The sequence below is a fragment of the Delphinapterus leucas genome, chromosome 2, assembly GCF_059928025.1.
Source record: "Delphinapterus leucas isolate spDelLeu-1000000601 "Yukka" chromosome 2, BTC_Dleu_Yukka2, whole genome shotgun sequence".
Lineage (NCBI taxonomy): Eukaryota > Metazoa > Chordata > Mammalia > Artiodactyla > Monodontidae > Delphinapterus > Delphinapterus leucas.
Genome location: NC_143130.1, coordinates 75,722,983 through 75,745,448, shown reverse-complemented (window position 1 = coordinate 75,745,448; position 22,466 = coordinate 75,722,983). Strand labels below are relative to the sequence as shown.

General features: G+C 34.3%; 1 protein-coding gene across 4 annotated transcripts in view; it reads right to left on the bottom strand.

Moving 5' to 3' along the window:
- VPS13C (vacuolar protein sorting 13 homolog C) overlaps positions 1–22,466 on the bottom strand; it is a 175,134-nt gene that overhangs the window by 104,108 nt on the left and 48,560 nt on the right. For all 4 annotated transcript variants that reach the window (XM_089907142.1, XM_022579675.2, XM_022579677.2 and 1 more), the window contains 9 exons: positions 21,902–22,073; positions 20,684–20,746; positions 16,733–16,862; positions 16,070–16,164; positions 5,324–5,466; positions 4,276–4,468; positions 2,959–3,073; positions 2,239–2,375; positions 933–1,056 (listed from right to left, as the gene is read on the bottom strand). In XM_089907142.1, the coding sequence (XP_089763268.1) occupies positions 933–1,056; positions 2,239–2,375; positions 2,959–3,073; positions 4,276–4,468; positions 5,324–5,466; positions 16,070–16,164; positions 16,733–16,862; positions 20,684–20,746; positions 21,902–22,073 (1,172 nt within the window). The remainder of the gene's footprint in view (positions 1–932; positions 1,057–2,238; positions 2,376–2,958; positions 3,074–4,275; positions 4,469–5,323; positions 5,467–16,069; positions 16,165–16,732; positions 16,863–20,683; positions 20,747–21,901; positions 22,074–22,466) is intronic.

Genomic DNA, 22,466 nt, shown 5'->3' with positions numbered 1-22,466 from the left:
AAATGAGTTTTATCAAGCAAGATTTTATGACAAAATCTTCCAAATAATAAGGTTCCAAAGACAGACTTCCAATGACTGAAAGAACTCTACACAGATCTTAACTGATGGCAATGAATGAACATCTTTTATTGCTTATAATTCAAACAATTATTATTAAGTACATACAAAAGAAAAGGCAGCTTTAATGGTCTGTATAGGTACTTCTCTTCAAGGAATTAATAGGCTCAATCTATAAAACTACGTAGAGCATTATATATTTACATTTTAATAAATCTCATCACTCCCACTATAGTATACACTCTGCACACAGAAACTATGTCCTTTCCTTCAGTGACCTACCACAGAGTGATATACTCAAGGATATTTTGCAAATATCTATTATTGCTTCTAGAAACTAAAGAAATACAGAGAACCAACAATCTTCATTTAAGCAGTAGAAACCACCAAACCTTTTGGAAAATAATTAAATTCACTACTTTTAGGGTTTCAAGACTATATCCATACTTCTCAGGTATCTACAAAAGTAAAAAACATACTACTACTCAAATAAAGACTAGGCTAATAGTAAAATATTTAAAAATAAAGGCAGCAAGGGAAAACAACATTGAGACATCCCAAACACACTGGGACAGAGGAACATAAGCCAACTGCAACTTCTATTCCATATTCTGGGCAGTTTTATGTCACTTTAAAAAAAACAGGCAATGACTGGACTTAGATTCAAATGGTACTAAGTACCCTAAGATGAACAGCCACATCTCTGTAATTGTGACAAAGATTTTCACTGATGGGCTCCTATTTGGTTCCCTTAAGTGACCAACAGTATATGTGTTCAAATGTTATCAGGGTTGATATACACGTAAACATGCATATCTATTTACCAATGCTACTCAACATAATTTCAAGATCCTGAAAACTGAGCAACAGTTTACCTGCTCTTGCAAAGAGTAGTTGCACACTTTTTATTTCCACATCAAACTTGTCATATGCCTTATCCATTATTTCTTCCAGAGATGAATTACTAGTCTTCTGCAAACCTTGATCTTTACTGTTAAGCTGAAATGGAGAAAAACCTTCAATTTTTTTAACAGAAAAATCTTTATATCAACATACTTTAGTTGTGTTTTCTTAAAGCCTAAATACAATTAAAACATTGCCCTTAATGAATTCATATTTTGCTTAATTTTCTAATAATTATTAGCAAATATTTTATTAGGAATATACCATTTCAGCATACATCTCTATTACGTTTGGGTAACAGGTGCGCAGCACATTTATTTTATTTTATTTTTTGCGGTACACGGGCCTCTCACTGTTGTGGCCTCTCCTGCTGCGGAGCACAGGCTCCGGACGCGCAGGCCCAGCACCCATGGCTCACAGGCCCAGCCGCTCTGCAGCACTCGGGATCCTCCCGGACTGGGGCACGAACCCGCGCCCCCTGCATCGGCAGGCGGACTCTCAATCACTGCGCCACCAGGGAAGCCCCTCAGCACATTTAAATTAATGACAAGATGAGTTACACAGCTGTCTATCTCAAATAACCCGTCTAGACATGCGACTCTTCCTGGCTCTCAGCAGTTGTCACCACTTGTGGCTCAGGCTTCCCTACCAGCTATCCTAAACTCTTCACCGTGAAACAGAAGGTTTTATTCCTTCCTCTCCCCACTATATAACTAGAATAATTAGGCCATTAGAATTCAGCTCCAATCTCGATTTGCTTTTCCCTCTTCCTAAAGGAAACAAGGATCAATTCAGGACATTTTTTGAAATCTTCACTTTTTCTCAAAAGATTGGATTTCTAGGAGGTTCAACACCCAAACCCTTAGAGTTCTCGTACTCTACTTAGTTGATGTCAGTGATTTAACAAACATATATTCATATCTGTATAATTTTCTATTCTCAAGACATACAAATTAACAAAGAAAACTATGTAATTAGATTCTAGAAACCTAGGAGTGCTTGAAAACTAGGAGTGCTTCTCTCTAATTAGGAAAAGACAGCAGTAAGCCAGTCCTCAATGTCAAATCATCCACCATTTCAGAAAATGTTAGCTGTTGTTTTTTTAATAGCGGTAAGATACATACAAACTGCACAATCTAAGCTAGGCTTGACAAAATGCTGACAAGAAATAAGTCTAGGTTTAGTTTAAGTGAACTCTGAGGGAAAAACAGCATACTGTCAGACAGCTAGCTGCTAAACTGAGCAAAAATGGGCAGACAGAAATGCATATACACCTACCTGAAATGTACCAAAATCTAAGATGAGAAGATCTGACTTTTCATGGTGGAAACCTGTCTGTGGAACTATTAGATACGAGGGCTTCAGATTTATCCTTAAATCAAGAACTTTTCGGGTTTCAATAATATGTGTAAGTCCTAAAAGAAGAAAAAGAAATGATGAAAGATTATGCAGTCAAATTGAAATATGTAATTACATTATTAACAACGAGAATAAGAAGATCACTTGAAAAGCATGTTGGAGAAGTTCTTTTCACAGATTAGATTCTCCATTCAGCGTGTAAGGTGAAATTGCATATGGTCAATGAGAAACAATCATATTGCATAATATAATAAACCCAACACAGCTAGTAGTTTAGCCAGAGATAGAAAAATTCATTATTTCTTTAGTTAAGTAACCATATACAGTAGGTGGCTTAAGATTAGAGGCCATAATGCACAAAAGTATGTATCTTTAAAACTTGATTCACACACATTACGGTGAACAGTTGCTTAAGAACTGAGACAGGGATGTTTTCCAGCTCAAGTTCACTCTGCAGCACAGGTTCCTGAAGGTAACAGCAGACAGAATCACCTGTGCCCCATATTACTCTCTTTCTCACCCAGTCTGGCAGGTATATTTGACAAAAAACTACCTACACTATTTTAAACATAGTATTTACATTAGAACAGCAAAAAATTTTGAGAGTTTAGATGACATTTATGCAGTCAAATTCTTTACCTGTAGCTGTTCTCTCTTTAATTTCTTCCAGCTTCATCAATGTAGCTGATGTTATTTGCTCAAGATCTAATCCCCTATTTGACTGAAAGAATTCAACCACTGCATTGATGGTTTTCTGTAAAATCATTTAAAATATAAACAAGTTATACAGAGTACTTTCTATATTACAAAATTTAAAGTTTCAGTTTAATTCTAATCAACTCTGGCTCTGAACTGAGGTGGTACCTCCAAATACAATCTACCCTACTACATCTCCCTCTGGAGTGAAAGGGAGCCTGAAAAAAGGTATAGCCCACTTCACCTTATTGGAAAGGCAACAAATGTGTGCATATCGTTAAGGTGACCTTAAGTATGTTCTACGGTATCACATTGATGTAGCAATGGGGCATTACTCCTAGACTTAGCCTCCAGATTAGAAGGTGAAACTCCACCTCTCTATACTGCAACTGGATTCTCCTGCACTTTGAAGTTTAGAGAGGAAATAAGAAGGCTGTTCAGTCCTTACCTACACCCAAAACTTGAACTTAAATTCAGACATTTTGCAAGAAAGAATGAGTTCTGGGCATTGGATGTAAAATGGTGTGAATGTACTTAACCCTACTGAACTATACACTTAAAAAATGGCTAAGATGGGAAATTATGTTCTATGTATTTTACCACAATTTAAATTTTTTTTAATTTTTAAAAAAAATCACAGAATACAGTAAGTTCTGCCTCCCACCCACACTGTGAATTTACTTCTAAACTGTACAGTAAAAATAAGTCAGGGATCTCAATGACAGAGCGGGGCCAACCTACAAGTGATGGAACGAGTGATACTCAAGATGAGTTAAGAGAGTCTGAATAAAGATGGAGCTACAGATACAGAACTGGAGCCAGCATTTTCAACAGCAAAGAAATGGCAATGATTTTTTCTCACATGAACAGTATCTAAAATTCTTTCATTTGCTGCTGAAGCTTTTTAAATTGGTTCCAAACATTGAAGAGAAAGGGAAAATAAGCAAAAAGAAACTGGGGTAGGAAACTGGTGTGTAGTTATTTGTGAGTAGTTAGCCAGTATAATAAACACAGACTTCTTTAAGGGTATATTACTTTTTTAAAAAAATTAACATAAGCATACAGTAGAAAAAAATCTGTAGCATATGAAAAATCAAAATTAACTGCTAAACATGTACTGCTCTTTAATCAAGAAAAAAGTGTCAGTAAACTGAACTGCTAAGTAAATTAAGGTTAAATATGAAAAGGAAAAAAGAAGAAAACCATATGTCAGAAGCATAAGACTTGTTTAATAAGGATTCACTTTCTCCTTGTACTCACAGCATCGTAGATGACCTCCACAGGCTGAGACTGAACAACCAGAGTCTGGTCAGCAGTACTATTCTCTGGATTGGTTTCAAATTCAATTTTAAGCAAGGATGATGCAGTATCGCCAATTGAAGCCACAAGTGATGGTACAATATCTTGCTGTCTCAGACCTGTTATATACCAGTGTTCTAATTTTGCTTCCACCCTACAATCCAGTGCAGAAAAAAGAAGTATTACAAATAAGATCCTTCAATATAATAGGTTAAAATACAAATTTCCCTTTTAAAAAACTCCTTTGAGAGCCAGGACCATGCCCATCACCCAGAGTTGAAGTCCAAACTCTGTAGCCTAGAATTTAATTACCCACACAATCTGGGGCTTTTTTCTCTGATTTGGTTTATTTTTTTATTCTCCTTATCCTCATGAAAAATCCACTCTGGCCAACTTCAGAACACTGCAGAACTGCCACATGAATACATGCTATATGGACTACATGCTCATGGAATTCATCTCCCTATTTCATGCCACCCTGCACGCTCTGCTCCCTCATCCCTGCATCTGTTGGTCCCTTCCATTCAGTTAGCCTAAGCCCCAGATCTCCAAGTCCAAGTTAGTCCCTTCTACAACTGAGCTTGTGTAGCATTAACCCTAAGGTATTTCACATTACAGTACCTTCTTACTTATGAGCTCTCAAATATTATACAGATCTTAAATTAACTTTTTATTTCCTCTCTTATCAACTACAGCATAAACACCTTGAAAACAGAAAATTACTGTTTCTATGCATAGCCTTCATAGTAACAAATCTATGAATTAAACAGTATACAAGAAATATTTGTGAAGGAAAAAAGGAAGGGGAGAACAAATGATGAGCTCCTCATATAGTTCTGTAACAAAACAAACTCTAATATAAAATGACTATCTTCACACACAAAAGGAAAAGAAATTAGAGACAAACTACTATTAATCAGGTTTTTTTATGCTAAGTAACACTATATTTTTTTTGGCCTGAAGTCAAACATAGAAATAAAAATTAAAATAATAAGTTTTTGAAACTTACTTAAGTGCTTGTGCTCCTGGTCGCTGAGATACTTGGGTGCCAAGGCCAATTATCTGAATTTTCAGTATTTCTGGAATATTTCTGTTTTCTCTTATTGTAACAGAGGTGCTTACTAACTTCAGTGCCACAATATAAGCAACATACTAAATGAAAGAATGAATGAAAATGGTTAAATTTTAAGTAATTCTTTCATTTCTTCATATTTAAATCTGTTAAATTATAAAATGATCTAAAAAAAGTATGTTCATTGTAAAAAAAGAACATTAGACAACTCAATACAAAATTGCTTGCTTAAATAGAACATTTACAAAAGATTCAAAATTAATTTCTCTTAGTTTTAAAGGTAATAAAAATGAAATCTGATAAAATATTTTGTGGCCTAAAGATTCAATTCAGCAGCTTTCACTAAAGCAAATTAATTCAAACCAATCCTCTAGCTCAAAAACTGAACAAAATAAAAAGAATATCTGCTTGATGACTTTGGAGAGTTAGTAAGACACTGAGAAAAAAAAATTCTGCCCCCAAAATTGATAGGTCAAGAATACAGGTAGGACAGATAACTAAAGAGATGATTCTCATCAAACCACACCAGAAGAGAGGAAGTAAGAAACAAAGAATCTATGAAAGAGTCAGAAAACAATTAACAAAATGTAAATAGTAAACCCTTATATCTCAGTAGTTACTTTAAGTGTAAATGAATTAAATTCTCCAATCAAAAGACAGACACTGAAAGAATGGATTTTTTTTTTTTTAAAAAAAGATACAATGATCTGCTGCCTACAAGAGACTCACTTTAGCTTTAAGGCCACACACAGACTGAGAGTGAAGGGATGGAAAAAGATATTTCAAGCAAACATCAACCAAAAAAGGCAGAGTAGCTATATTTACATCAGAAAATAAAATAGACTTTAAGTTAAAAATAGAAGAGACAAAGAAGGTCATTATATAATGATAAAGGGGTCAATCCATCAAGAAGAGGTAACAACTGTAAATATGCTATGTACCCACTGGAGCACCATATAAATCAAATACTAACAGAACCAAAAGAAATAGACAGCAATAAAACATTAGTTGGGGACTCCATTCTCAACAAAAGAGATATCATCCAGACAGAATCAATAAGGAAACAATGGATTTGAATAACACTACATGCTAAATGGACCTAAGAGACATAGAGAGAAACTCCACCAAACAGCAGCAGAATAAATACTCTTCTGGAATAAATGGAATATTTTCTAGGATAGGTCATACATTAGACCACAAAAAAGTCTCAAAATATTCAAGAAGATACACACTATATCAAGTGTCGTTCCAATCACAATGAAATGAAACTAGAAATCAGTAATAATAATAAAAGTACAAAATTCACAAATACACATAAATTAAACAATACACTCCTGAACACACTCCTGGATCAAGGAAGAAATCAAAAGGGAAAATAAAAAGTATCATGAGACAAACAAAAATGGGAACAGGGCTTCCCTGGTGGTGCAGTGGTTGAGAGTCCGCCTGCCGACGCAGGGGACACGGGTTCGTGCCCCGATCTGGGAAGATCCCACATGCCGTGGAGCAGCTGGGCCCGTGAGCCATGGCCACAGAGCCTGCATGTCCGGAGCCTGTGCTCCACAACAGGAGAGGCCACAACAGTGAGAGGCCCGCGTATAGAAAAAAAAAAAAAATGGGAACACAACATACCAAACTTACTGGATGCGGCCAAAGCATTTTTAAGAGGAAAGCTCATAGTGATGAACGCCTACATCAAGAAAAAAGAAAGATCTCAAGTAAACAACCTAAATTTACACCTCAAAGAACTATGAAAGAACAAACTAGGCCCAAAGTTAGAAGAATAAAGGAAATAAACATTACAGCAGAAATAAATGAAAAAGAGAATACAGCAGAAAAACAGAAACACAATGGAGATTAACAAAACCAACAGTTGGTTCTTTGAAACAAAAAGCAAAACTGACAAACCTTTAGATAGACTAACAAAGAAAAAGAGACAACACATATAAATAAAATTATAAATTAAAGAGGAAACATTACAACTGATACCACAAAAATACCAAAGACCATAAGAGTGATTACTATGAACAGCTATCCACCAACAAATTGGAAAACCTAGAAGAAATTGATAAATTCTGAGAAACATAATCTACCAAGAATGAATCATGAACAGAAAATCTGAATAAACCAATAATGAAGGAGATTGAATGAGTAATTAAAAATATCCCAAGAAAAAAAAGCCCAGGACCAAATGTTTTCACTGGTGAATTCTATCAAACATTTAAAGAATCTACACCAATCCTCTCAAACTCCTCAAAAAAAACAGAAGAGTAGGAATACTCCCAAACTCATTTTACAAGTCCAGCATTATCCTGATATCAAAGCCAGAAAAGGACACTATGAGAAAAAAAAACTACAGGCCAATATCACTTATAAACACAGATACAAAAACTCTCAACAAAATACTATCAAACCAAATTCAGCAGCACAGTAAAAAGATCATATACCATCATCAAGTAGGATTCATCTCTGGGATGTAAGGATCGTTCAACATACGAAAAGAAATTAATGTAATATATCACATGAATAAAAAGATAAAAATCACATGACTATCTCAACAGATTCAGAAAAAGCATTTGACAAAATTCTACATCCATTCACAATAAAAACTCTCAATAAACTGGGTATAGAAGGAATGTACCTCAACATAATAAAGGCCATATATGACAAGCCCACAGCTAACACCATACTCAATGTTGAAAGGTAAAATGTTCTTCCCCAAGATCACGAACAAGACAAGGGTGCCCCCTCTCACCACTACCATTAAACATAGCATTTGAAGTCCTAGCCAGAGAAATAAAGCAAAAAAAAGAAACAAAATGCATCCAAATTGGAAAGGAAGAAGGAAAACTGCCTCTCTATGCACATGATATGTCTTACGTAGAGAAAATCCTAAAGACTAGACCAAAAAAAGTTAGAACTAATGAAAATATTCAGTAAAGTTGCAGGATACAAAATTAGCATACAAAAATCATTTGTGTTTCTATACACTAATTTGAAGAAAAAATTTAAGCAATCCCATTTACAACAGCAAAAAAACAGTAAAATAATTAGGAATAAATTTAACAAAGGAAGTGAAAGATATCTACACTTCAAACTATAAGACACTCATGAAAGAAACTGAAGAAAACATAAACAGAAAAGCTATGCTCTGTTTATTGATTGGAAAAATTAATGCTTTTAAAAATGTACATACTACCCAAAGTAATCTATAGATTCAATGCAATCCCTACAAACTCCAATGGCATTTTGCATGGAACCACAAAAGACCCTGAATAGCAAAAGCAATCTTGAAAGGAAAAAAAAAAAACCCACAAAGCTAGACTAGGCATAACACTTCATAATTTCAAACTATATTACAAAGCTACAGAAATCAAAACAATATGGTCCTGGCATTAAAACAGACACACAGACCAACAGAACATAATCAAGAGCACACACATAAATCCATGCACATATGGTTAACTAATACTTGAAAAAGAACCCAAGAATACCCAATGGAGAAAAGATAGTCTCTTTAATAAATGGTGCGACAAAAACTGGATATTCACGTGCAAAAGAATGAAACTGGTCCCCTATTTTTTTAAATTCATTTATTTATGGCTGTGTTGGGTTTTCATTGCTGCACACAGGCTTTCACTTGTTGTGGCAAGTGGGAGCTACTCTTCCTTGCAGTGCACAGGTTTCTTATTGCGATGGTTTCTCTCTGTTGCAGAGCATGGGCTCTAGGCACGCAGGCTTCAGTAGTTGTGGCACATGGGCTCAGTAGTTGTGGCTCACAGGCTCTAGAGTGCAGGCTCAGTAGCAGTGGCGCACAGGTTTAGTTGCTCCGCAGCATGTGGGATCTTTCCAGACCAGGGATCGAACCTGTGTCCCCTGCATTGGCAGGTGGATTCTTAACCACTGCACACCAAGGAAGTCCTTGGTCCCCTATCTTACACCACTCACAAAAATTAACTAGAAATGGGTTAACAACTTAAATGTAAGACCTGAAGCCATAACTCCTAGAAGGAAATGAAAAAGCTCCTTGACAGCAGTCTTGGCAATGATTTTATGGATATGACACTGAAAGCAGAAGCAAGAAAAGCAAAAATAAATAAGCAGGACAACATCAAACTAAAAAGCTTCTGCAGAGAATAAGAAGCAACAAAATGAAAAGGCAACATACAGAATGGGAGAAAATATTTGCAAACCACATATCTGATAAGGAGTTAATAAGAAAAATATAAAAGGAACTCATACAACTCAATAGCAAAAAAAATAATAATAATCCAATTAAAAATTGGGTGAAGGACCTGAATAGACATTTTTCCAAAGAGGATATTCAAATGGCCAACAGGTATATAAAAAGATGCTCAACATCACTAATCATCAGGGAAATGCAATTCAAAACCACAATGAGGGAGAAGATCAAGATGGCAGAGTAGGAGGATGTGAAATGAATTCAACTACCCAACATGAACACATCAAAATATGTCTACAGGGCTTCCCTGGTGGTGCAGTGGTTGAAAGTCCGCCTGCCGATGCAGGGGACCCGGGTTCGTTCCCCGGTCCGGTAAGATTCCACATGCCGCGGAGCGGCTAGGCCTGTGAGCCATGGCTGCTGAGCCTGTGTGTCCAGAGCCTGTGCTCTGCAACGGGAGAGGCCACAACAGTGAGAGGCCCACGTACTGCAAAAAATATATATATATATGTCTACATGTAAACAATTCTCATTGAAAACTAACTGCAGACTGGCAAAAAGACTCCTGCAAAACCAAGGCTTTAAGAAAGACCCACATAGAATCAGGTGGTAAGGGAAGTCCACTAGTAAAGGCAAATACATAGTAAAGGCTGAGGATCAATCAATTAAGCTATCATGGAGATGAAAAGAAAAAAATTATAAAATCAACTATAACTACAACAATCAGTAAAGGGATAAACATGAAGATGTAAAATATGACATCAAAACACAAAATGTGAAGGAGGGGAGAAAAAAATGTGTATCACTTAGAATGTGCTTGAGCTTAAATGACTTCCTATTTAGAACAAGTAAATATAGTTATAGGTCAACAAACATGAACCTTGTGGTAACCAAAAATCAAAAACCTACAATAGATATATAAAAAATACAGAGTAAGAACACAAGCACAGCACTAAAGAAAATCATCAAACCAAAAGGGAAGAAACTAAAAGAAGAAGAACAGGGAAGAACTACAAAAACACTGGAAAACAAGTAACAAAAAGGCAATAAGTACACACCTATCAATAATTACTTTAAATGTTAACACACTAAATGCTCCAATCAAAGACAAAGGATGGCTGGTTGGATAAGAAAACAAGACCCATCTTTATGTTGCTTACAAGAAACTCACTTCAGAGCTAAAGACACACACAGACTGAAAGTGAGGGGATGGTAAAAGATATTTCACGCAAATGGAAATGACAAGATATTGAGGGGAGCAATACTCATTTCAGAAAAAACAGACTTTGAAACAAAGTCTATTTAAAAAAGACAAAGGAAGGCATTATATAATGAAAAAGAGATCAATACAAAAATAGAATATAACAGTCATTAACATATATACACCAAATACAGGAGCACCGAGATATATAAAGCAAATATTAACAGACATAAAGGGAGAAACTGACAATAATACAATAGTAGTAGGGGACTTTAACACTCCACTTACATCAATGGACAGATCATCTAGACAGAAAATCAATGAGAAAACAGTGGTCTTAAATGACACAACAGACCAGATGGACTTAATAGATATCTATAGGACATTCCATCCAAAAACAGAAAAATACACATTGTTTTCAAATGCACATGGAATGTTCTCCATGATATATCATATGCTAGCCCACAAAACAAGTCTCAACAAATTTAAGAGGACAGAAATCATATCAAGCAATTCTTCCAAGCACAGTGGTATGAAACTAGAAATCAACTACAGGAAGCAAAGGGGGACAAGCATGAACACATGGAGACTAAACAATATGCTATTAAAAAACCAAAAAGTCAATGAAGAAATCAAAGAGGAAATCATAAAATATCTCCAGACAAACGAAAACGGAAACACAACTCTCCAAAATCTATGGCATGCAGTGAAAGCAGTTCTGAGAGAGGTTTATATCAATACAGGCCTACCTTAAGAAATAAGAAAAATCTCAAATAACCGAACTTACCATCTAAGTAAGAAAAAGAAGACACAAAGACCAAAGTCAGCAGAAGGAAGAACATAATAAAGATCAGAGAGGAAATAAATAAAATAGAGACCAATAACTAGGCTCACCAAGGTGAAAAGAGAGAACCCGCACAAACAAAACAAGAAATGGAAGAGGAGAAATAACAACCATTACCACAGAAATGCAAAAAATCATGAGAATACTATGAACAGTTATATGCCAACAAATTGAACAACTTTTCTAGAAGAAATGGACAAATTTCTAGAAACATACAACCTTCCAAGACTGAATCAAGAAGAAACAGACAATCTGAACAGACTGACCATTAGTAGCAAAATTGAGTTAGTAATCAGAAATCTCCCAGCAAACAAAAGTACAGAACAAAACAGCTTCATAGCGAAATTCTACGAAACATATAAAGAAGAGTTATCACCCATCCTTCTCAAACTATTCCAAAAAACTGAAGAGGAAGGAACACTCCCAAATTCATTCTCTGAGGCCACCAATACCCTGATACCAAAACCAGACAAAGACACTACAAAAAAAGAAAACTACAGGCCAGTATCTCTGATGAATATTGTTGCAAAAGTCCTCAACAATATATTAGCAAACTGAATTCAACAATATATAAAAAGGGTCATACACCATGATCAAGTAGGATTTATTCCAAGGATGTAAGGATGGTTCAATATTCTCAAATCAATCAATATGATACACCACATTAACAAAAGGAAGGATAAGAATCACATAATCATCTCAACAGATGCAGAAAAAGCATTTGACAAAATTCAACATCCATTCATGACAAAACTCTCATCACAGTTGGTACAGTCGGAACATATCTTAACATAATAAAGAGTATTTATGACAAACCCACAGCTAACATCATATTCAATGCCAAAAAGCTAGAAGCTTTTCCTCTAAAATCAGGAACAAGACAGGAATGCCCACTCTCACCACTTCTATTTAACATACCATTGGAAGTCCTAACCACAGCCATCAGACAAGAAAAAGAAATAAAAGGTATCTAAATTGGAAGGGAAGAAGTAAAACTATCACTGTTTTCAGATGACATTACACTATGTATAGAAAAGCCTAAAGCCTCTGCCTAAAAACTCTTAGAACTAATAAATGAATTCAGTAAAGTTGCAGCATAGACGATTAATAAACAGAAATCTATTGCTTTTTTATACACTAGTAAATGAATGATCAGGAACAGAATGCAAGGTAACAATCGCATTTAAAATCACATCAAAAAGAATAAAATAGCTTAGGAATAAACTTAACCAACAAGGTAAGACCTATACTCTGAAAATTATAAAATGCCGATAATGGAAATTGAAGATGATACAAAGAAATGAAAAGATAACCCATGTCCTTAAATTGGAAGAATTAATATTGTTAAAATGGCCATACTACCCAAAGCAATCTACCGATTTAATGTCATCCCTATCAAAGTACCCATGATATTTTTCACACATCTAGAACAAATAATTCCAAAAGTTATATGGAACCATAAATGACTCCAAATTACCAAAGTAATTTTGAGAAAAAAGAACAAAGCTAGAGGTATCACGCTACCTGATTTCAGAGTATACTACAAAGCTACAGTAATCAAAACGGTATGGTACCTGCATAGAAAGAGATACAGAGATCAACAGAACAGAATAGAGAGCCCAGAAATAAACCCACACACTTACGGTCAATTAATCCATGACAAAAGAGGGAAGGATATACAATAGAGAAAAGACAATCTCTTCAATAAGTGATGCTGGGAAAACTGGGCAGTACATGTAAAAGAATGAAATTAGAACATTTCCTCACCCCACATACAAAAATAAACTCAAAATGGACCGAAGACCTAAATGTAAGACCTGAAACCATAAAACTCACAGAAGAATATTCACAGGCAGAATATTCTCTGACACAAATCGCAGCAATATTTGTTTGATCTGTCTCCTAAGGCAAAAGAAACAGAAGCAAAAATAAATAAACAGGCCCTATTAAACTTAAAAGCTTTTGCAGAGCAAAGGAAACCACTGACAACATGGAAAGGCAACCTACCATATAAGGGAAAATATTTTCAGGTGATATTACCAATAAGGGGTTAATATCCAAAATATATAAACAACTCATACAACTCAGTATCAAAAGACAACTAACCTGATTCAAAAAAATGGGAAGAACACCTGAGTAGACATTTTTTTCACTGTAGATAGAGATGGCCAAAAGACACATGAAAAAAGGTTCAACATGGCTAATCATCAGAGAAATGCAAGTCAAAACTGAAATGAGATATCACCTCATGCCTGTCAAAATGGTTATTATCAAAGAGTCCACAAATAACAAACAAATGTTGAAGAGGGTGTGGAGAAAAGGGAACCCTCCTACACTATTGGTGGTAATGTAAATTGGTGCAGCCACTATGGAAAACAGTATGGCCATTCCTCAGAAAACTGAAAGTAGAATTGTCATATGATCCAGCAATTCCACTCCTGGGTGTGTATCTGAAGAAAACGAAAACACTAATTCAAAAAGATACATGCACCCCAATGTTCACAGCAGCAATACATACAATAGCTAGGATATGGAAGCAACCTAAATGTCCATCAACAGATATAGAGAACAAACTAATGGTTACCAGATGGGCAAGGGAAAGGGGGATGGGCACAAAAGGTTTTTGGAAATTAAAAGGTACAAACTATTATATATAAAATAATAAGCAACAAGGATATATTGTACATCACAGGGAAATATAGTCATTATTTTGTAAGAACTTTAAATGGAGCATAATCTGTAAAAAAACTGAATCACCATGATGTACACCTGAAACTAATATAATATTGTAAATCAACTATACTTCAACTAAAAGACATTAATAACTTCATATGGAGGGAAATACATTTGCCAATGTTCTTTAGAAAAAAAAATAACAAACCACAATGAGATATCACCTCACACCTGTTAGAATGGCTATTATTTTGTACCAATTTATATTCCCATGCTTGTACACTGTGGGTGGGAATGTAAATTGGTATAGTCACTATAAGAACCAGTGAGGAGGCTCCTCAAAAAACTAAATAGAGAAGTACCTTATGATCCAGCAATTCCACTTCTGGATATTTATCTGAAGGAAATGAAATCAATACCTCAAAGAGATATGTGCACTCCCATGTTCACTGAAGCATTATTCACAACAGCCAAGACATTATAACAACCTAGGTGTCCACTGACTGATGAAAAAATAAAGGAAATGTGGTGTGGATATACACAGTGGAATATTATTTAGCCATAAAAAGGAAGGAAATCCTGCAACAACATGGATGTAGCTTGAGGACATTATGCTAAGTAAAGTAAGTTGAACAGAGAAAGACAAATACTGTACGGTCTCACTTATATGTGGAATCTAAAAAGACCAGAGAATAGACTGGTGGTTGCCAGGAACAGGGAGCAGGGTATGGGGGAAATTGGTGAAGGTAGTCAAAGGTACAAACTTCCAGTTATAAAATGACTAATTTCTAGGGATGTAATGTAATTTAACAAATACATAAAAGACTCCTACAAACCAATAAGAAAAAGACAACCCAATAATGAACAAGAGACTCAAAAGCTACTTCACAAAAGAGGATATCTATCAGGCCTACAACAGTACAAGAAAGTGAAAAACCTCTTCAGTCATCCAGAAAACACAAATTAAAACCACAATGAAATACTACATACTAACCATTTAGAATGGATAAATTTAAAAGACTGATGATGGTAAGAGTTGGTAAAGATGTGGAACAATAAGAATCCTCATATACCACTGATGGAAATGTTTTTCACATTGGAAAAGTATTTAGCAGAATCTGTTAAAGTTAAACATACTCATATCCTATGATACACCAATTCTACTCCTAAGGATATACTGAGCAGAAAATCTCATATGCCCACTAAAAGACATTTACAAGAAGTTAACAGCAGCATAACAACAAAAAAAGAAAAACAACCCAAATGCCCATAAACAAAAGTATGAATAAATAAGTTGTGGTATTTTCAAATGAAAATACCTACACAACAGTGAAAGTGAGCAGAATACACACAGTGAAAGAACAGAGATAGATCTCACAGTAATGCCCTATCTATTGCACAGTCTATAATTTAACCGATAGTAATTACACAGCTGTTCTTTATGACACATCAAATGAGCAATACATTTTGGTTTTGATGACTCTTTTATACATGAGCTACATTTCACACACACAGATTTTTTAAGATAAAATTTTTAAAAGACAATTTACCTCTATAATAAGTACTTTTTATCAGGTTATTCTCACATTCATTAAAGCAACTAAATCTAAAGTTGGAGACAGTTTTAATTGGTAAGGTCTGACTGAAACATTTAACAAAAAGTAAAGCAGAAACAAACTGTAACGTATTTTTATTACTTTAAAAATCAATAACTTGTTTAACCCAATTCAAGATAACACAGAAAAATGAAACCACCTAAATAATTACCACCTAAACAATTACCTGCTTGGGTAAAGTTAGGTTGTGGGTGCTCTCACTATAACCAATAGCCGTGAAGAGCTTATCTTTTTCCTCTGGTGTCATAAGGTCATCAATAGCTACAAAAAGATAATATTTTAAGAAATCAATTGCTTCAGTCTTACAGATACAATAAAAAAAATCAAACCAAACTAACGAGTGGCCTAAAATCAATAGACACAAATGCTAAAGCAAAAACAGCAAAGTAATTTCCTCTAATATACTACTTTGACTTGTTAAACATCATGCATTTGCTTATTTAGGTGAAGAAAATGCAAAGAGACACCATTAAGGGAATTCAAATGTCACATAACAATTTTATAATTCCCTAAGTATTTTAAAAATTAAGTGAAACATCTAATTAAATATCCATGTAAAAAAGTAACAATAAGGAATGCTACCTGTGAGATTTCTGAATTTCAAGTTTTAAAATTTCACACAAATAACTTTTCTCAAAAATTCAAAGTTTTATTTTAGTTAAATAAACATGGGAATGTTCCATCCTGATGTATTTGTTTATATGTTTACTATACTAAGCTACTTTTATTTCAAAAATATTATGAAATAAAATTCAACTAACTGGCTAAAACATAATTTATATATTTTTTCCTTATCAGTGTACAATAAACTATCTGACTTGGAACTTACTTTCAGGAATCAAAGATTCTTCATCTTTTTTCTTAGATTCCTTCTTACCCCAAAACCCACTAAACCAGCCTCCACGTTTCTCGCCTCTGTCAGTAGACTTTTTCCTTAATTTTTGCCCAGATCGAATCACCTAAAAAATTAAAATTAAAAAATTTAATTAAAGAATAAATGCCCTCTTCACTTTCAGGTGTAGCCAGGTAAGAACAATGGTTAATTTTTTTAACACTAAATTAAGTTAAAAGCAGTCAATAAAGCTAGTTCCTTCTGAAACGATTCTCAACATTATTTGGTTAATACAGTCTATTAATTTACATACTTGTCACACCTACTGATAGCTTTCTGACGAAGTTGCATTTTGTGAGTAAGTTAAGGTTTCAAGTAAAATTCTTCTGAGCAATGTGTCTTCCAAATTTACAAGGTAAGGAGCTACTATGACAGCAGATTTTTAAAATGAAAAGTTCCCTGAAAGGAAGACACTTCCACACTCAAAAATAAAATTTAACAATCCTATTTCATAATTCACATACACTGTTGACCTGCTAACTATGAACATGTTTGGGGGACAGAATATAAATAAAATTAGAAAGTCCTCAAATCTCATTTCATCCTGTTTCTCAACAAATCCTGGCTTGATTATCTGCTGCTTCTTGTCTTTACCCACTTTTCAGTAAAATACAGACAAATAACTCAAAAGTGGAAAACAAAAGGATGAAAAGAATATAGGGCTTAAATAATTTAGACTCTATCTTCTCATTTCCTGAATAAGTAAATAATTTTCCCACTTTAACTTTAAAATATTTTAAATTGGTAGTAAATTGGTAACATACTGCAAGCTTCTGTGTGTACCAAAAAGTGAAATAATCCAAAAGACAAGTTAAAGAGCTGAATTCTATAGTAAAGAGAATAAGTTTGATTAACAACTCAGTTTAAACTAAGTAAGTTATCTTTAACAAGTAGACATTAAACAAATAATAGGGGAATAGGTCTATATCTGCCCACAAAATCATTGATGGTCCCAGTTATATCTCAGCTCTAACTTTTGCCAAGCTTAATCTATTTTCAGCAGTCAGAAATGTAATGGGTAAAAAAATATATAGCTGATTAGTTTATATTTTATATGAAATAATATTTAACTTCTTTATTCTCCTAGCATAGAAGATTAGTATGCGTTTTTATTTTTCACAGTAAAATATATCTATGAGACCATAAATTTTTAAATGTGTATAAAATTTAATATGAAGAGGTATGCAAAACCCTTTCACTTTTTCCTAAATACCACCTCTGTTGCCTTCACTCCCTTCCCTGTCCAGTTAAGAGGCCAAGGTAAATAACTTCATCCAATCCTCTGCCTACATTTTAAACTCTCTGGCCCTGCAGATTTTCCACTATAATGAAAAAACATCAATCTTGGATGAATCTAATTCCCTTCTCTTCATCTACATCCCATCCTTCTTTAGCCACAGCATCCAATAATTTATCTTCTTCCTTCAATTTTGAAGCAACTGATAAGTAGTATTAAGAACACCCAATTAAACTGAAGCAACTTAATTTAGGGAGGATTAGAATTATTTGTTTCTTCTGGCAAAATGTTTCTCTAATTCGTAAGAACAAATCCACAGTAGCAGCAAATACCTTTTAAAATATTCACACTCTCTGCCCCACCTTGGGGAATTTGTCCTTAAGAAAATAAGAGATGTTTGAGAAAATGTAAAGACAAGGTTCCTCATTGTAGTGTAATTTATAATCACGTATAACCAGTGGGAAATAGTAAGCAAATTCTGGTATACAAACAGAACTGAATACTAGTCAGTTATTTAAAATTATGTTGCATAAACAATTCTATGGAATACTATATAAAACGGAACACTTTTTTTTTTAAAGAAAGAAAAGCAACTTACAAAACCTTTTCTTGACTCCACAATCCCCACGAGTTGCCACTCCCTTTATCTTGCTTTCCACTTACAGTGAAGTATCATGACTGTCTGTACTTAGTCTCTCCAATTCCTCATCTTCCACTCCCTCTCATTCCTATCAAATTTCTACCCATACTATTCTATAAAACTTGCTCTTTCTTTATTGCTCTCATCTTCCACTCCCTCTCATTCCTATCAAATTTCTACCCATACTATTCTATAAAACTTGCTCTTTCTTTATTGCTCTCATCTTCCACTCCCTCTCATTCCTATCAAATTTCTACCCATACTATTCTATAAAACTTGCTCTTTCTTTACGGCTAAATCCAATGATGAACTTTCAGTTCCATGATGGCCTAAGCCCTCTACAACACATCCTTCATTGCTTATTACAACAAAAAATTCTGGACAAAACATAAAAAGCATCTACCACAGACTCTGAAAAGTTAGCAAAGTAGGCAGATGGTGGAGGGAAGTCAACACTTGGAGAAGTGACCTTCTCAATGGTGAGTTTCCTCACTTTTTTTTTTCACATGTTGTACTCATCCCCCACCTGCCCCCAAAATTCTCCCTCCTGGTGTTCTTACCTTTGGACAGTCCCCTTCCCTTGAGTGTGGGCATGACCTGTGACTCATTTCTAACAAATAGAATACAGCAAGGGTGATGAGATGTACATAATTATGTGCAAAGCATTGTGCCAGGCACATAACAGTCTAAGTGGTTTATATGGTTTATCAGGTACTCCACACAATAACCCTATGATGTAGGTACTGTGAATTAATATAGTTTTACAAATGAGGAAACTGAGGCACTGGCAGGTTAAATAGTCAACCCAAGGTCAAACAAGTAGCGGATAGCAAAGCTGGAATTAGAATCCAGACCATCTGACTCCCAAGTCTACACTCTTAACTATTATGCTAGTACAACAAGCACTCAATGAGCATTTACTAAGTATATGAATGAACAAGTGCATACGCTTTAATCCCATTTAAAAAAATGAGTATGTGTATAAAGATCTATGACTATAAAAAAGACTGGAAGAATACACAAAAAGGTATTAGCAGTAGTTATCTTTAGTGTGTGAGATAAAGGGTATTTCTATTTTCTTTTTTTGTGGATCTTTATTTTCTAACTTTTCTACAATGAGTTTATTGCACTTATAATTTATTTTTTCGTTTACCAAAAGTCATGTTACAGAATAATAGAAATGACATGGAACAATGAGGACAAGGTGCCAAGTGGGATAAGTCAGCAATTACAAAACACTACAAACAGACTGAGTCCAATTTTAGAAAAAAAGAAAGGAAGAGAAGAGGGACAGAAGGAGGGAAGAAGGGAAAAAAAGAAAATGGGTTAAAGAAAGGAGGAAGGAAGGGAGGGAAGAGAAAATAAAGGGAAAGAAATGGGGGATACAAAAGCATAAATAACTAGGTACATATGCATGAGAGAAAAACTAGAAGCCTACATATCAAAATGTTAACACCAGCATTCTGTGTTAGTAGGATTATGGATGACTTTTACTTACTTTCTTTTGGGGGGTTAGCAAATTTTTAGTTATAAAATTAGAAATTTTGCCCCTTCATATTAGTGGGGTTTTTTCCTCCAATATTCCAATTAATTTTCTCCTGAGACTAAATTAAGACATGAAAACTCAACCTTTATTTTCACGTGAGTAAATCTAAACAACTTCCTATGAAACTTAAATTTCTTGATCCCAGGTTTAAAGGAGTAGTATTAACATGTTTAAAACATAAAATCAGCTAATAAAAATGATTGACATATATACACTGCCATGGGTGAAATAGATAGATACTGGGAATCTGTTGTATAGCACAGGGAGCTCGGCTCAGTGCTCTGTGGTGACCTAGATGGGTGGGATGGGGAGATAGGAGGGAGGTCCAAGAGGGAGGGGATGTATGTATACATATAGCTGATTCACTTTGTTGTACAGGAGAAACTAACCCAATACTGTAAAGCAAATATACTCCAGTTTAAAAAAAAAAATTATCATGAAGAAAAAAAAAGAAAAAAAGATTACCTCAACTTGTGCTTGTTGCCTTGCTAAAATTATGTTAAAAACATCTAGTGGCCTCTCCAAATCCTAAAAAACAAAGAGACACTTGTAAACAAAGAAAATGGTCATTAGATTAAAAACATTTTTTTCTTCTATGATTTCTAGGATTATTCTAGTCCGTGAACAAACAGCATTTGTGATCTATTGAAAGTATAATATATATAAATTTGAACGTACACTTGGCTTTTACATTTTTACGTTTTTGCAATGTGAGAAACAATTTTACAAGAAAGTAAATGCTTGTTAAATACAATATGAAAATAAGAATTTTAATGAGACCACTATAATACAGAGATAGCCATACATGCAAGTGGAAACAAAAATATTTAGGAGGGGGACCTGTTTTAGGAATTAGCATTATGGTTGTTACTTCTGACTCCCCCTTTTCTGTGTTATTTCACAATATCATACCAAAGGCACCTTAATAAAACACAAAATTTAAGAATGTAAAATTCTTCAAATCAAGTACACTAAAGCAGAAACAAACTTGGGGAATTTATATAAGAGGAATCTAACATGTAGTGGGTGACCTGTGTGTCACATGCTCTGTGTCTTATTTCATGCAATTCTCACAACTCTGTAAGACAGATACTGTTTCCATTTTATACATGAGTATACTAGATCTAAGATACTGAGAAACTTGATGCTTTTTCTAATATATAATATTAGTGATTGTTATATATTTCAGAATAACAATTCGATTAACTCTTTATGTTATGAATTTGTAGCAAAAACAGTGATATAATCAAGATCAGATGATATTAAGCAAATTATGTGTTTTTCTATATTTCAGAAGGGGGTAAATAAGACTATCTTGAGGATAAGAACTATTTTTTACAAATAATACTTTGAACTCTTAAAAAAAAAGCCACTAACAAAACTAACAATACACATCTAGCTAATATTAAACACATATGTGAACAGCTCTGATATTGATTTTCTAAACATTATTATAAAAACCAAACACATTTCTCCAAATAGTTTACAAGTACCCTGATATTAGGAAGCTTTTTTTCGAAGGAAATAACAGGGGAAAAAATACTCTGCATTTTCCATACAATTCTCTCAAAAAGAGCTCAGTTCTGCTCTTTCTAAAATTATATTTAAATTTAAGTTAAATTAAATTAACATTAAAGGATGATTTAACAAATAATAGCTCTCACCAATATATGCAAGATATACCTGAATTTGTTTCTGTATTTCTTCCGGGACTTTAGTCTGGGTTAGCTTATTTTTGTAGGCACTTTTATAACTCTTGAGCAATTGCCTGTGTTTTTTTATGTTACTCCATGACCACATCCGTGTATACCTTCTTATGTGAACTTCAAGAACAGAATCAATTGCATATTTCCACCTGCAAATCAAATTTTGTTATTGCACATTTGAATATGAAGGTTTAAGAAACAGCAGGAAAATAGCTTTGACGTTTTAGAGCTACACTGTTACTCTTTTTGTTCTTATTAACTGTATTCCTGTAAAAGCTCAGCGATAACATTTCTATTCCCCAGTACTTCAATTCTCTGACTTAAAAAGATTATGAATGGAACAAACCACTCCAGGAAGAGGATATGCCAAAGCAAAATCATAAAGACACAAAATGACATGTTGTGTGAAATTAACAGTATCCCAATATGGTTGCCACACTGGAGTTCACATCCATTACTGAAGGGCAATAAGATCAAAAAAAAGTTGAAAGTCTTGAATGCTGAGTTAAGAATTTGGGAGTAATCTACGAGCAGGAGTACAA